The sequence below is a fragment of the Homarus americanus genome, unplaced genomic scaffold (assembly GCF_018991925.1).
Source record: "Homarus americanus isolate GMGI-L3 unplaced genomic scaffold, GMGI_Hamer_2.0 scaffold58556, whole genome shotgun sequence".
In the NCBI taxonomy this organism is placed as follows: domain Eukaryota; kingdom Metazoa; phylum Arthropoda; class Malacostraca; order Decapoda; family Nephropidae; genus Homarus; species Homarus americanus.
The window spans coordinates 1-16,736 of record NW_024756487.1 but is presented as its reverse complement, the minus strand read 5'-3'; the positions used below and the strand labels follow the sequence as shown (position 1 = coordinate 16,736).

The window sequence follows — 16,736 nt, the reverse complement described above, 5'->3', positions numbered from 1 at the left end:
TAATAAACATAGTTAAAGCTACGTTAGGTTAGATCTTATAGGTTTAAGACATACAATAACATGAACCTACAGCCAAACTTATGTAGAAGTCATAGTATTACAGTTGTTAATAACTGTGTGTATATATTGTAGGTCTTTGTCCATTCCCCCTGAACTTATCAACTTAGTTTAGAAAGGCACTTATTTTTTTCTTTAACGTTTTCTCTTAAGCGTTAACATTATTGTTCCCTATAATGTTTATGTGATGCTCACTAGTATTTATGCCATATGAATTAATGGACTCGCCCAGCCGTGGTAACCTTTAAGTGTGTTGACAAATAGACGACGGTCTTCAGAAACGATAAAAGCATCGATTATTATTAGTGTTATATATATATATATATATATATATATATATATATATATATATATATATATATATATATATATATATATCTTGATAAAATCACACGGGAAAATCTGTGGCGTATATTATGTATGCTGATTAGCACTATGTATGTATATTATGTATGTGCTCCACGGCTTTACGTCTAGCTTCCAGCTAGCAGCGTGTGGCAATGTTATTACCACATCCCACACGCTTAATTAATGTGCCTGGCGACGTATGGAAGCTGCTAATGTATCACTTGCCATACGTCGTCTATGGTAGTTGACCAGGACCTTAGCTAGGGAGCAGTGCTACCCACCTCTGTGCACATACTCTTATCCAGTAAACCGAACCTACAAAACTATACAGGTGTTTGTGTTCTCTCCTGTATATAGAACTTATTACCCAGAACATCTAACATGGCGCAGTGCGTAGTTTTACTGGATTATTACGAGTGATTAGTGCAAGTTTGTGGAAAGCCGGCTGATGGATCCTCGCCTTGGGTCAACCCCGCGTCATCCCTCGAAGAATTTCGCAACTTTGAGCAGTGTCAGTGACAGTGATTTTCTGTGAAGTGTTTAGTGCATTGTGTGTTTCGTGCCATTCATGTGTGACCTTGTTCGAACGGATTTCCAAGGTATACGGCATGTTCTGGGTATTTGTGGGGTGTAGAGCTCAGCGCACCCTCCTCTGACCGTTTACAGAGAGCGACTGAGCTACTCCTATCTCCACCCCCCTCCCTCACAGCGCCGCCTCCACCCCCCCTCACAGCTGGGGCGAGACGCTCTGCCTGCCTGGGACACACACACATACATGTACTAACACTTGCTGACCGCGCGGCTTCATTATATATATTTTATATATATAACCTACTTATCTGTGTATTTAATTAAATTTTTTTGTCTGAAATCTTGTTGATACGACGGGCTGACCGGTCAACACTGATTTAAGACACAGCACACAGATAAAGTAGTTATGTCTCATGCCTTACGTAGCCGTGGACCCAGCGCATGGATGAGTCAAGCGGATGATAGTCCCCCAGAGATGGATGACCAGGCCGGCCACGACGCTCCAGCTCCCACAACATCGCGCAGCCCCTCACCTCAACATTCAGCGTTATCTCCAGAGATAATTGCCTTAATGAAGTTTATGAGAGATGAGAGACGCGAGGATGAAGCTCACAGACGTTTGGCGGATGAGCACAGAAGGCAAGCAGAGGCAGAACGAGACCACCAACGGAGAATGGAAGACAGTGCACGGTTTGAAGCCTTGATATCTCGCCTCACTGTTAACCAAGCCCCTGGCTCTAACACTGCCTCGGTACTGAATGGTTCAGATACCTCATCCATGCTTCCTTCACGCCCCCAGCCCCACCTAAAGCAGCAGCTCAAACACCGCCCATCTTGGAGCCTGATGTAAATTTCCAGACTTTTCGCGAATGGCGGCGGCGGTGGGCTGATTATGCTACAATGGTGGATCTCCAGAGTTTGTCACAGCCTAAACAACTCATCCAGCTGCGTATGTGCCTGTCCCTGGAAGTTCAGCGTGTCTTAGAACATACGTTGCAGGTACCCCCAACCTCTTCGCTGTCTGTAGAGGAGGTACTGGACGTTCTACAACGGCACATCAAAGGACAGCAGAATGTGAGCTCTGCGCAGGAGGGAATTGTTTAGCTGCAGACAGATGGAGGGTGAGTCTTTTGACGCTTTTTATGTACGTCTTAGGAGAGCCTCGGAAGAGGTAGATATATGTCTAGGCCACCACCAGCAGTGTGAGGAGACCCAGTTGAAGCAGGTGATCTTGATGGGTGTTAAGGACGAGGAACTTGTCCAACGCCTCATCTCCCTCGACTCTTCCTCTTCTCTTCAGGATGTGTTGACGATATGTCGCTCCTATGAGGCTGCCAGGTGTGCCACCTCTGCCATCCGAGCTCCCCCTACAGCTGTACGCGCTGTGTCCCGGTACAAGAAGGACAAGAAGTCCGCTCCTACGCCTTCGCCCACCACGTCCACGCCCGGTTCATTTTGTAACAACTGTGGTAAGCAGCACGGAACACAGGTGTGTCCAGCTGCTCAGTCTACCTGCAACAGTTGTGACCGTATGGGCCACTGGTCGCCCACAGTGCGGTGCCCAGCTAAGTACGTACAGTGCAATGTGTGCGGTCGTCTGGGCCACTATGACAAGTGTTGCCCTACCCACGAACCCAAGGGACAGCGTCGGCGGAAGCTTCGGCGCCCTTCTACCAGTGAGGGCCGCCCACAGTCGCCAAATCAGAGGCACGACGACCCTGGACAAAGCCCGACCCATTTTAGGAGGGTGTACTCCTCGCATCCCAGGACCAAAGTCACCCAGTACATCAGCGCCATCGTGACCTACGGCGGTGTGTCATCCCGTCTTCAGATGTTGCCCGACACCGGCGCTGATGCTACAGTCATCGGTCCCCAGCATTTGCGATGCTTGGGGCTCTCTCCAAGCGATCTAGGACCGCCTCCCGAGGACCTCCGCTTTATGGCAGATGGTTCACAGATGGCCCCAGCCCTGGGTTCACTCTATGCACATGTCACCCTTGGCAACAGGTCGTGTCAGGCCTGGATTGACGTGCATAATGGTGTCCTGACTCCCTTGCTGTCCTACAGACATTGTCAAGAGTTGGCCATCATCTCCCAGGACTTCCCAACACCGATTCTCGAGGTAAATTACGCCAACAGGGTGCACGAAGGGAGCAGCAACTACCCTGCTGCCGCCCTACCCCTACCTCTGGCCAGTGACACCTCTCCTTCGGTAGTTGTCCCTGCTGCTTCACGTCCCCACGCCTTGGCTCGCCTCCACGACAGTCACTGTGGAGCCGAGGCCACCAAACGGCGTGCAAGACAGACTGTGTTCCGGCCTGGCATCGACCCTGACATCTCCAATGCTGTCCAGGTGTGTAAGCCCCGCCACGTATTACAACCCAGCCAGCAGCAGGTACCCTTCATGAGTGACGACAACCCCACCCGCCCCTTTGAGTCGGTGTCGGCCGACTTTTTCTGTGTGTCAGGAAAGTCCTTCCTGGTTATCGTCGACCGTCTCTCTGGTTGGCCGGTTGTCATCAAGGGCGGTAATGACACGACGTCTGCCGCCACCATCAGCAAGTTCCGCCACTACTTCCGTGACGTGGGCGTTCCTGTACGCCTGCGAACCGACGGAGGGCCTCAGTTCACAAGCCGGGACTTTGCTGCGCTCCTTGACCGATGGGGAGTCCGGCATGTGTTGTCATCGCCCCATTACCCGCAGTCCAACGGCCACGCTGAGGCTGCTGTCAAATCTTTGAAGCACCTCATCCTTAAGGTGGCCCCTTTTGGGAATATTGACTGCGAGGCCTTCGACCGGGGTCTTCTTGAACTCCGCAACACACCCAACTACACCGGACGCTCCCCTGCCCAGGTTTTGTATGGGCGCCCCCTTCGTTCTTGTGTCCCTGCTCACCCTCAATCCTTCTCCAAGGAGTGGCAGGCCAAGACAGAGGATTGTGATCGCCGAGCCGCCGAACGTGTTCAGGACGTCGTCGCCCGCTACAATGACCACGCCCGTTCTCTCCCCAGGCTGAGTGTCGGCACCCAAGTCCGTGTTCAGGACCCGACCTCCCTACGTTGGGACAAAGTAGGCGTAGTCATGGGTCTCGGCAGGTCACGGGACTACCAGGTGCGGTTACCCAGTGGTCGTGTGTGGTGGAGGAACCGCCGTTTTCTGCCCCGTATCATCGCCTTCTGCTGCCCCAAGTACTCAGTGTTGAGTCCCATACCCTTCCCAGTGATGAAGTCCCTCATCGCTCAGAACGGATCCAGAAGAGAAAAGGTCCGCTCAAGACTTTGCTATGAGCGTATAGGGGAGGAGTGTGTGCGTTATTATGTATGCTGGATTATGTACTATGTATGTATATTATGTATGTGCTCCATTTATATTTATTCAGCCTAGCTAGCAGCGTGTGGCAATGTTATTACCATATCCCACACGCTTAATTAATGTGCCTGGCGACGTATGGAAGCTGCTAATGTATCACTTGCCATACGTCGTCTATGGTAGTTGACCAAGAGCTTAGCTAGGGAGCAGTGCTATCCACCTCTGTGTACATACTCTTATCCAGTAAACCGAACCTACAAAACCATACAGGTGTTTGTGTTCTCTCCTGTATATAGAACTTATTACCTGAATATCTGTTGAACATCGGAGAGCCTGCTTTTCGTCTTTATTCGCCAAGACATCTTCAGAGGCAACTGATTAAGGCGGACAGAGAGAGGCTTAAATATACAGGGTGACCTAAAACATGAGGTCAGGGTCAATGATGAGACATCCACTAATCCCTACACCAACACAACGGTAGAGGAGCAGTGCCTTGTTCGTTCATGTTAGGAATAATAATCACCCCATTGCTTGGGAAAAAAGCTTAGAAGTATTCAAATCATCTTGTGTCACAGAAAGACTTCTTGTTGAAGCTAGTTTGATTAAGGAATTAAAATCAATAAACCTTAGTGATGGTCAGTTCAAAACTGATAATATGTTACATAAATTTATTTGTCAGTGGCCCAAGGTTAAAAATGCTTTGAAAACCTTTGATCTTGATGTATGACAGTTATTTTGTGGGTCCCTTTTTTTCTGACCTGACCTGTCTAGTCACGTCACCACCCTTCTCTTTAGCTCCTCTACGGTTGTGTTGGTGTGGGGATTAGTGGATGTCATCATTATGACCTGACCTCATGTTTTTAGGTCACCCTGTATATTTATGCCTCTCTCTGTCCATGTAATCTAGTTGCCTCTGAAGATGTCTTGAATAAAGACGAAAGCTAAGGTACTCCGTTGTTTCCATTTTCCCGTGTGATTTTATCAAGATTTATCTTATCCACGTTTTCATTGTGGATTTACATGAAATATATATATATATATATATATATATATATATATATATATATATATATATATATATATATATATATATATATATATAAAACAATGCAAGGAAATGTCCATGTCATCAGCACAAACAGGTGAGCAGCTCGACTTATATTTTGGTTTAATTTAGTATCCTGGAATTCTGGGAGAAGTCAGGAGTGAATTAATCAGTTTTCATTTGGTGTTTCTTGTGCTGGTGTGGTGTGTGGCTGGTGATGGGGGTGGGAGCTGTGGTGGACGTCAGGGAGCAGCATCGAGAGCCAATTAAACTGTCAGGAGAGTTGGCTGGCCGGGCCTCCACGTGTCCAACGATTTCGGCAGATCATTTGTTGTTTTCTCGTCCTGGGAGAGTGACAGTGATACTGTGTTCCTCTCACCCTTAATAAGAAGACTTTCTCTACTGACTAAGAGCTCTGTACGCCTTAGTCGTGTTGGTTTAGCCTTTGTGTGTTTGGGTTGTGTTGCCTTAGTGTATCTATATATATGAGTTGAGGTTCTTATCTATGCTGGCTGTAGCACCTGTCTTCCTGGACTGTGCCGACTGTTTACATAGTTTGAAGAACATTTGATAGGTTACAATATCGTCGTCATACTGGTCAGGACAGAAGCCTCACAAGGATCACCGGAATATAACGCTGAAACCAGCAACTATTTACAGGGTAATACTTTTTTCTTATAAAAATGTAAAATAATATATTTTACATTTATTCCAAATAGGTTAATCTTAAGTTGTTTCAAGTTACTGAAAGTTGTTTCACCACCGTAGTTTATTACACCTTAAGATTTTAACCACTTTAACGCTATTTAGGTTAGGTTAGGTTAGGTCCTACATCACAACTCTTTCTGCAATTATTATTATTGTATTTAATTAACGTAACTCATCAACATCAGAGTTCCCACGTGTGTCCGGGCCAAGCACGGTACTCGAACCCGTGTCAAATACATAAAGAGTGACCATGGACACCAGATGACATGAGACAGACAGTTAGACACCTCAGAGCAACACAACAATATTAAATAACCTGTGTACCTGTAATTACCTGCCGGAGAAGTTTACTGAATGACTGTGTGTGTGTGTGTGTGTGTGTGTGTGTGTATATGTGTGTGTGTCACCTGTTTTCTCAAATAATCATAAGAAATTATGAGATGTCTTCCACGTACGATAAAATTCTCTCTCTCTCCCTCTCTCGCTCTCCTATTTAACCTATTTATCTATCTGTTTATTAATTTTTCTCTTATAGTTACAAGTTTCTCTCGGTGTTTTGTAACTAATTCTCTCACTCCTCCTCCTCCTTCTCCTCCTTCATCCTTCTTAAAGTAGATTGGGTGGTTGCCGCCGGTGGAGATTGGAGAGGCTTAGGTGACCTGTGCCTGGGATTCAAGTCCATATTTCTAGGATCTGTGCCAAAACCTCCATAGTGTTTCGAAGGTTAGGGACGGGGTTGATGGCGTGGCTCACCCATCGCTGTGCGTCACGGCTGAGATGGTGAACACCGACAAGAGTCTGTAGAAGGCGACCCATGCTGTATACATCAGCCTGAGAGGTCACTGGACTGTTCTTGACCACCTCAGGGGCCATGTAGAATGGCGACTTTGTTCCGGGAGAGAATCGGTTAAATTTTCCTATTTGTGCAGACAGACCAAGGTCAATGAGCGTAGCACGAATCCCACTGGTGGTATTTTGGATGCAGATGTTTTCACACTTGACATCGGTGTGCACCCATCCCCGCTCCTTTACCGCCAGCAGGGTTCGGGTGACCTGTTTTACGATCTGCAGGCGCTGGCCTATGGTGCAGGTGTGGGTCTGGAGGTACTTGTCCAGGCTCTCCCCGGCATATTCGGTGAGGAGGGTGAGCTTCGAGGGACACACTCCGATTATCTTCTGAAGACCGGGTACATTCTGCAGGACTGAAAGGGCCTGGATTTCCTTCTGCAGAGTTAAAACAATAGATGGTGTAGCTGGAATGGCCTTGATGACCCACTGGCTATTGGACACTGTAACCAAGTGACAAGACCCGTAGGACCCGTGACCCAAAGGCTTCATGCAGGTACGATCAGCCACGAACTCAAAGGCCCCATCCCCAAACACGTTTACAAAATGGCATTCGCAGAATTCGCACAGTGCACGCACCGATTGTTTTACGTAACTGCTGGTGTCCATCCTGAGGTATATTTACCCTCAGGTTTAGGTTGCTCAAGGACCTAGTAATCAAAATTCGAGGAGTAAATGAAAAATTCAAATCGAAAACTGGTTAAATCCAGTTCTCATCCCAAGATTTCCTGTTTATAGTCGAGAGGGAAGCTGTTGTGGTGAAGATGCAATAGTGTAGTAATGATACTTCGTTGTAGTATAGTTCTATAGTGGCGTTATAGTGGAGTTCTGGTGTTGTGATGATAGTGTTTTAGTGGTTATAGAGTTGTAGTATACTGTTGTAGTGGAGTTTTGGTGTTGTGATGTAGTATAGTGTTATAGTGAAGTTATGGTGTTGTAGCGATCTTCCAGTGTTGTATTGTTGTAGTACAGTGTTGTAGTGATGTAATAGTGTTGTAGTAGTGTTGTAGTGATGTTACAGTGTTGTAGTACAGTGTTGTAGTGATGTTGTAGTGTTGTAGTAGTGTTGTAGTGATGTTACAGTGTTGTAGTACAGTGTTGTAGTGATGTTACAGTGTTGTAGTACAGTGTTGTAGTGATGTAATAGTGTTGTAGTACAGTGTTGTAGTGATGTTACAGTGTTGTAGTACAGTGTTGTAGTGATGTTGTAGTGATGTAATAGTGTTGTAGTACAGTGTTGTAGTGATGTTGTAGTGTTGTAGTACAGTGTTGTAGTGATGTTGTAGTGTTGTAGTACAGTGTTGTAGTGATGTTATAGTGTTGTAGTACAGTGTTGTAGTGATGTTATAGTGTTGTAGTATAGTGTTGTAGTGATGTTATAGTGTTGTAGTAGTGTTGTAGTGTTGTAGTATAGTGTTGTAGTGATGTTATAATGTTGTAGTACAGTGTTGTAGTGATGTTATAGTGTTGTAGTACAGTGTTGTAGTGATGTTATAGTGTTGTAGTACAGTGTTGTAGTGATGTTATAGTGTTGTAGTGATGTTATAGTGTTGTAGTACAGTGTTGTAGTGATGTTATAGTCTTGTAGTACAGTGTTGTAGTGATGTTATAGTCTTGTAGTACAGTGTTGTAGTGATGTTATAGTGTTGTAGTACAGTGTTGTAGTGATGTTATAGTGTTGTAGTACAGTGTTGTAGTGATGTTATAGTGTTACAGTGTTGTAGTGATGTTATAGTGTTGTAGTACAGTGTTGTAGTGATGTTATAGTGTTGTAGTCCAGTGTTGTAGTGATGTTATAGTGTTGTAGTATAGTGTTGTAGTGCTGTAATAGTGTTGTAGTGATGTAATAGTGTTGTAGTACAGTGTTGTAGTGATGTTGTAGTGTTGTAGTCCAGTGTTGTAGTGATGTTATAGTCTTGTAGTACAGTGTTGTAGTGATGTAATAGTGTTGTAGTACAGTGTTGTAGTGATGTTGTAGTCCAGTGTTGTAGTGATGTTATAGTGTTGTAGTACAGTGTTGTAGTGATGTTGTAGTGTTGTAGTCCAGTGTTGTAGTGATGTTATAGTCTTGTAGTACAGTGTTGTAGTGATGTAATAGTGTTGTAGTACAGTGTTGTAGTGATGTTGTAGTCCAGTGTTGTAGTGATGTTATAGTGTTGTAGTACAGTGTTGTAGTGATGTTGTAGTGTTGTAGTACAGTGTTGTAGTGATGTTATAGTCTTGTAGTACAGTATTGTAGTGATGTAATAGTGTTGTAGTACAGTGTTGTAGTGATGTTATAGTGTTGTAGTACAGTGTTGTAGTGATGTTATAGTGTTGTAGTGATGTTATAGTGTTGTAGTACAGTGTTGTAGTGATGTTATAGTCTTGTAGTACAGTGTTGTAGTGATGTTATAGTGTTGTAGTACAGTGTTGTAGTGATGTTATAGTGTTGTAGTACAGTGTTGTAGTGATGTTATAGTGTTGTAGTACAGTGTTGTAGTGATGTTATAGTGTTATAGTGTTGTAGTACATTAATACAAAAGTCATTTGTCTGTGACCCGTTAGTCTGTCTGCCTTTTGCTACTCCCTGTTGCTCTTGGCTGATGAAACTGTTATGTAGTTTTTGAAAATGTTCTTACCGTTGTTTGATTTACCGTTGTTAGTGTGTTGTTCATTGTTGTACGAATGAGTTGTTACTTAGGAGAGAAATTGTTGGAAAGAACAAACAAATATTATTATTATTATTATTAGCAGGGTTATTACTATTATTATTATTATTATTATTATTATTATTATTATTATTATTATTATTATTATTATTATTATTATTATTGCTATTATTATTATTGTTATTATTATTATTTTTTTTATTAGTTATTATTATTGTTATTATTATTATTATTAGTTATTATTATTATTATTATTATTATAATTTTTATTATTATTATTATTATTATTATTATTATTATTATTATTATTATTATTATAATCTTTATTATTATTATTAGTATTATTATTATTATTATTATTATTTGCAGCGTTATTATTATTATTATTATTGTTAATATTATTATTATAATTATTTTTATTGTTATTATTATTATTATTATTATTATTATTATTATTATTATTATTATTATTATTATTATTATTATTATTATTATTATTATTAATATTATTATTATTAATATTGTTTCTATATTATAATTATCATCAATATACACAGTACTTTTTTTTTTTACGTGGGGTCGTTTATATAGGGCGAGAATATTGGGAGGGGTCCACTGTTACCTGCTGGCCTCTCCTCGCCCCTCACCTGTCACTCAGGCGGTCACCAGGCGTGTAACTCACCACCACTCCTCTCTGGACACTCTCTCATCCTCCTTCTTCTTGACACTCTCTTCCCCCTCCCCCATCTTCCTCCCGACACACTCTCTTCCTCTGCCTCCTCCTCCCCCATCTTCCTCCCGACACACTCTTTTCTTCCCTCCTCCTCCTCCTCCCTCTTCCTGCTCCTCTTACTCCCTGTTATATTATTTAGTTATATTTGTTTGTGTGTGTTCCAGGCAGTAAGGTTAGGTTAGGTTAGGTACCCTCAAGAGATTCAGATTCATGAACCTTAAGCATTTATGGACAGAATAATGTATCAGTCTACTGCTTCGGGTTCACAACTCTCGAGGGTTCATGGTTCGGTTGTTTGATAAATAAACCAGAACGCGAAATTTTGCTATAGGTTAGGTAAGGTAAGGTTAGGTTAGGTTACGTTACGTTACGTTTCTTTGGGTTGAGTTTGATTAGGTTTGGTTTAATTAGGTTTGGTTAGGTTAGGTTGTATCTATTGGGTAAAACACAAGAAGCAAAATTTAGTTTTCTGGTTCTTTTGAAAACATCCACAACGCGTTGTGTTCGTTTTCGTTCTTTGAGCCCAACATATATACTGTAAATCCAAAATTATAGTAACACATTCTTTATACCACTAATACCATTATGTCATATATCGTCACGTAGATAGAAAAAGATTACCATTTCAATAATTATATATATTGCCGTTAAGACATGATCCTCACTGTTTCTGTCACCTTGTTTCACCTTAATACAACTCATGTTGTATTGCTTCCCTCACTTGTCAGACTAATGTGTATCAACTCCACTATAAAATATGTATATACTTAGAATATTAATTAAAACATAAAATAAAAATAAAATTAAATAAAATAAATAACGAAGTGATAATCGTGGTAACATTGGCATATGTTCTTACTACAACCATGTTAAGTGGACTGCTCCAGATGATGTTAATGTTCTATGATAAATGAGGTATACTGAAGGATAGCTTCAGGCGTAGGTTGGGTGGACATATGAGCAATAGGGGCTGGGTGTAAATGGGACTGCCCAGTATGGACCAATAGGCCCGCTGCAGTTTCCTCCATTCTTATGTTCTTATGTACTAAGAGAGCTCTGTATCTGCATTTTTCTGACTAAATAAACAGTTTTATTATCAATAATATCAATCCAGGTCTGCCTCTAGGTGAGTCAGTCAGTCAAGCTCGTCATTCATTGAGCTGACTCAGGCAGCTAGTACGTCAAATTCTTGGTGTTTCTTTAGCGGTAATAATGGCGATGGTCATCATGACACAGGTGAAAGTGCAGTAGAGTGACACCAACAGGTAACACCTTAAAAGCTTCCACACACTCACACATTAACGTGGATATTAAGAAAAACATTATTTAAGTCTTCTCTCATTGTTACTAGTAGCAGAGTGGCGCAGTGGAAGCGTGCTGGGCCCATAACCCAGAGGTCCGTGGATCGAAACCACGCTCTGCTATATTCGAATAATTTTGTGTCGGTGTCTGTGGGAAGGAGTGACGTGGTTAACTGGCAAGGCGGTGTAACACTGGATCAGAAAGCTGGAGACTGAACCAGGGACACAGCTCACCACCTACACCTTGGGATCACTACACCTACACCTCGGGATCACTACACTCACCACCTACACCCAGTAATTATGACACTTGCTATATTACACCAAATGGTCGATGCCTTTACCAGCCTACACTCAGAGGTCAATATACACCTGCCTACACTTAAATGTTTATACCCAACCATCGCTACACTTATCTACACCTACCCGTGTTACACCTCCGCCTTAATACCAAACCTAGTTCTCACAGTAACCAATATTGGGATCACCAGAAGTGGTACCTCAGAATATTTCACCTGGTGATTAAACACCTGGACGCTAATTTAACACAATTTACACTAAAATTATGGACTATTTTCTATTCTTAATATCAAATGAAATTTCAGAAGCATCTTGGTTATATTACAATAGCAGAGTGGCGCAGTGGAAGCGTGCTGGGCCCATAACCCAGAGGTCCGTGGATCGAAACCACACTCTGCTATCATCATTTTTTCCCAGTCCTGATCATAGAAACGGATTTTTTTTTAATAAAATATTCTATAACAAGTACACCTCCTGTGATGAAACCGGGCAGGTGTGGTGGGGAAAAACAGGTCAAAGGCCAAAGCTGCAGGAGGTTATCCTGGCCTGACTTGGGTATGTGCCCCGAGGTACAGTTGTGGACAAAAAAAATCGTCTGAGAGGGAGAGTAAGCGGTGTCTGCCTCAAAATTAAACGAAAAATCAATTTGTGGTGTGGAAAGAAAACCGTAGACTTTAATCGCCACTTCTATCCGACGTGTCAGGTCTCTACCTATTACTACTACTTTGCTGTCACTCGGAATCGAGTATGACGATCATCCAGCTATGATACATGATATGAGTTGTAAAAATATCACCATCGTTGGTGAACTCTGAGGTGACTCGAGAGGCCGATACGGGGCCGGCAGGGTCGTCCACAAATATTGCAGGTGTAGATAGTGCGAGAAGGGCGGCGGCAGCGTCTTTCCGTCGCTGGCGCTTGTCTGCTTCGGTATGCTGTCGATGTAGAGTGATCGTCTCTCAAATGAGGGGGTAAATTTGGCACTTTTTCAGGTTTGTCTTAAGACTACCCTTATACCCTTTCTGTTGCCCGCCAGCTTTACGTTTGTCATTCATTAGGCGACAGTAAAGTAACTATTTTAGGAATCTGCTATCGTCCACGCGGGTAATATGGCCAGTCCAACGTAGTTGTTCATGGATAATGGTAGCTTCGATGCTCCTACATTTGGTGTCAGAGAGAATACCGGTATTTGTTTTCTTGTCTTCCCGGCGAACTCAGAGGATGGAACGTAGACTAAATAGGTGAAAGTTTTCAAGTGCACACACAAACATACAGGTTACATCAACACCTTTTTCACTCATATTTTATCAAAGGAAGACACACATAAAAAAAATAATACGAACAGACAAGATTACCACAACAACAGGGACAAGACACACTTCCTGCCCAACACACACAAGGGGGAACAAGTCAAGACACACACCAGATTTTTCTCATCATTATGCAGGAATGGCGTCATCAACAGCAAAAATAAATGACTACAGTATTATTTTGTTGTCATTCATGTTAGATTACTTGAAGATTAGGCACCCTAACTTATTCCAGCTTACGCATGAATACTTTTACGATACCTGGGGGAGGTTCAGTCAGTGTTAAAGTTACGGTGGCCTAATCATAGGGTGAAATAAGGTAGGGTGTCTAATCTTGTGGTAATCCCAGATGTTTCCTGTTCTGGTGTTCCTCTTCCACAACAAGACCCTAAAATCTATCATATTTACCTCTGGTTCCTTATACAACGCAGGAACATCCACCTACACCAAGTAAACAAACTAAAAAATCTAAGCCATGATCTATTTTCTGTTATTAGAACCAAATGAAAATTCAGAAATATTTTGTGTGTATTTAAGAAGCAGAGTGGCGCAGTGGAAGCGTGCTGGGCCCATAACCCAGAGGTCCGTGGATCGAAACCACGCTCTGCTATATTCGACTCATTTTTGTGTCGGTGTCTGTGGGAAGGAGTGACGTGGTTAACTGACAAGGCGGTGTAACACTGGATCAGAATGCTGGAGACTGAACCAAGGACACGACAGGGAATTAGTTTGTGTGAAAAAGCGCACTGATGACGAACATATTTAATGGTTAATTCATTCACCAAATTATACCCAGAGATCGAGCCGGTACACCCAGTGGTCACTACACTAAATGACTCTAAACCAGTGATCACTACACTCACCACCTACACCTTGGGATCATTACTCATCATCTACACCTTGGGATCACTACTCATCATCTGCACCTTGGGATCACTACTCATCATCTACACCTTGGGATCATTACTCATCATCTACACCTTGGGATCACTACACTCACCTCTCACACCCAGTGGTCACGACACTTAATATATCACACCAAATGGTCGATACTTTTACCAGCCCACACTCAAAGGTCAATATACACCTGCCTACACTTAATTACCAAAACCCAACCATCGCTACACTTACCTACACCCACCTGTGTTAATACTACCGCCTTATACCCAAACGTATGTCTCACAGTAACCAATATTGGGATCACCAAAAGAATTACCACCAGCATATTTTACCTGATGATTAAACACCTTAACGCCAACTTAACTAAATTATCTAAAAAAAAAATGGACGATGAAAATTAAGTACACGAACCAATCTACAGACTATGTGCTTGTTCTTTCTACAAACAGCGTCTTAGTTACTGTACAGACTGTGTGTTTGTTCAATGTTTCAAGACGATATATGAAAACTGTTACTTCACAATACAAGTCATCTACTTAATGTCATAAATCACACACAAACCCACATTGACCTTCTCGTCCCCCCGTCAACATACAGTGCCCTCCCATACAGTTGAGTACATAGCGCACACACACACACACACACACACACACACACACACACACACACACACACGAACACTTTACATGTAAAATCTTTGTCGTTATTTTTCCAATTAAAAAGACACAGACCTGCAGAGAAATGATAATTTTGAGGTGAACCTTGGAGTAGGGTCCTTAAAAAGCTTTTTTTTGTAGTTTTTATATCTTAGAAGGTTGTTGAAAAGAATCTAGGTGATGACATCCTGGCCATTACTGAAATTAATTTGTTTTGCAATATTTCCATAACTACAAGGTATACGATCAAATAAATGGCGTCTATACCCGTGTTTTCAAGATCTGTGAATCAAATGAAATGGGCGCTGAGTATGTACGTCTCTACCAAACTCACCAAAGATGTTGGTGACATGACCGGAGGGTAAAAACAAGTGAATGTCACAACCCACAAAGAAGAAACACCATTACGAGTACACGCCGACGACCAGGACCGGGTGAATATTCGAGAGAAGTTGCAGTGATGTGTAAACCCCTGGACAAAGACGACCATCCACAAGGCGTCCTGAACATCGTCACTGGAAGGGTTACTCCATTTTCACTGGTACATCCATAGCACTTGGCCATGAACTTAGCAGCTTCGTCGATTACCTCTGGCATAGCGGTATCCAGTTCCCCTAGCTTCTTTTAAGTCTGCTTGGCTTGAAAGGTTCTCAAGAACAGTGGCTTTGCCAACGCCAAACAGCTAGGCAACATTGTCTCACCCAGATAGGCCATGCATTGCCAGAAGCTGTGGGGCAATCTTGGTGTGTGTCGTTGCTGTTGCTGCTACATCAATCATGGCTCTGTCTGGACGAGTGGCTCCCATGGTCAATTGGCAGCTGAGACCAAGTTTGTGGAGGAGGAGCACGAAGACGTCTGTATCATCACATAATACATTTATGCTTGTGGCCCCATTTTCTGCAAGGTTCGCCATTTGTTGTACGATGATAACGTCTGCCTCTTCGTGGTAAGTTGTTAAATCACTCCTCCGCCGAAGGACAACACCACTGACTTGTACGGGTATTGGATATGTACCGGTTATGATTAGCTTGGTCTTGTTCTAAAGTCCTCTTCTGATCAATTCTTCACAGACTATGTTGATGAGCTGGACTTTATTACCAGCTACCGTCAGGACTGTTTTCTGCGGTGGCAGAGAACTCTGTGGATTGAGGCGATGGTGCTGAATGACATGTTGACCAGCTCGTGTCGATCTTGTCGAAATCTTAATGCTATAGTTCATGTAGCGGTCTAAGATGACGAATACATCATTGTCCACGTAGTCCTGGGTAGTTCCCTTGTATGGCCAGTGCTCACACCACAGAATGGCACATCCATCGATGATGAGGATTTGTGTATCCGGTGATAGACGGACGGAAACCAACTCTTGGAATTTCTTCTTGAGTGTCGACTTTGAACTGGCAATGAGCATACCTCGGGACTCTGTGAACATGGGTGTTGGAAGAGGAGCTAGCTCGTACTTGAGGACAGTTGTTAGTTCTACGTCCCTCGCTTGGTGTAGACCCAACAATCTGTAGTAGATGAGATTAATGTCATACACATCTTTGCCTGATACTCTCATGGACTTCTTCTTGATTTTCATTGTGATGAATTTCTTCGAAAGTGGACCATGGACCCCTGATGGCAAGGAGTTATCAAAAGACACCATCTGTGCTTTGCCTCAGTCAACAGTTTGTGAACATTCACGGATTCAAGACCAACCTTTCCAGTGACGATGATCATGACATCACAAAGAGTGATCATTCCTTCCTAACAGACTACATCATGTTATTACAGGTTTCCGTAGTGTAGTGGTTATCACGTGCGCCTCACACGCGCAAGGTCCCCGGTTCGATCCCGGGCGGAAACACGATTATTCTTTTTATGAAAGTTAAAAATCATCACATTATGTAGTGTAACGAGATCTGTTTAGCACTGTGAAAATTGTCCTGTGTTTGTTTTGTAGAGCCAGTGTGTTTATGCTTGTACAGACTGTGTTTGTTTAATATTTTAACACGAACTATGATATTTGTTTGTTCACAATACAAGTCATCTACTTTGTCA

The 16,736-nt window shown here is 42.8% G+C and overlaps 1 protein-coding gene and 4 non-coding genes across 5 annotated transcripts; 4 read left to right on the top strand and 1 right to left on the bottom strand.

Moving 5' to 3' along the window:
* Positions 1-6,671: 6,671 nt before the first annotated feature.
* On the bottom strand, positions 6,672-7,454 carry LOC121856867 (calcium-dependent protein kinase 1-like). The gene has a single exon (XM_042352645.1). The coding sequence runs from the start codon at positions 7,452-7,454 to the stop codon at positions 6,672-6,674; it is 783 nt and encodes a 260-aa protein (XP_042208579.1).
* A 4,127-nt stretch (positions 7,455-11,581) lies between these two features.
* Trnam-cau lies at positions 11,582-11,653 on the top strand. The gene has a single exon. It is a non-coding gene; the product is annotated as a tRNA-Met (tRNA).
* Positions 11,654-12,158: 505 nt separating this feature from the next.
* Trnam-cau lies at positions 12,159-12,230 on the top strand. The gene has a single exon. It is a non-coding gene; the product is annotated as a tRNA-Met (tRNA).
* A 1,448-nt stretch (positions 12,231-13,678) lies between these two features.
* Trnam-cau lies at positions 13,679-13,750 on the top strand. Its single transcript has one exon. It is a non-coding gene; the product is annotated as a tRNA-Met (tRNA).
* Positions 13,751-16,469: 2,719 nt separating this feature from the next.
* On the top strand, positions 16,470-16,542 carry Trnav-cac. Its single transcript has one exon. It is a non-coding gene; the product is annotated as a tRNA-Val (tRNA).
* The last annotated feature ends 194 nt before the right edge of the window (positions 16,543-16,736 follow it).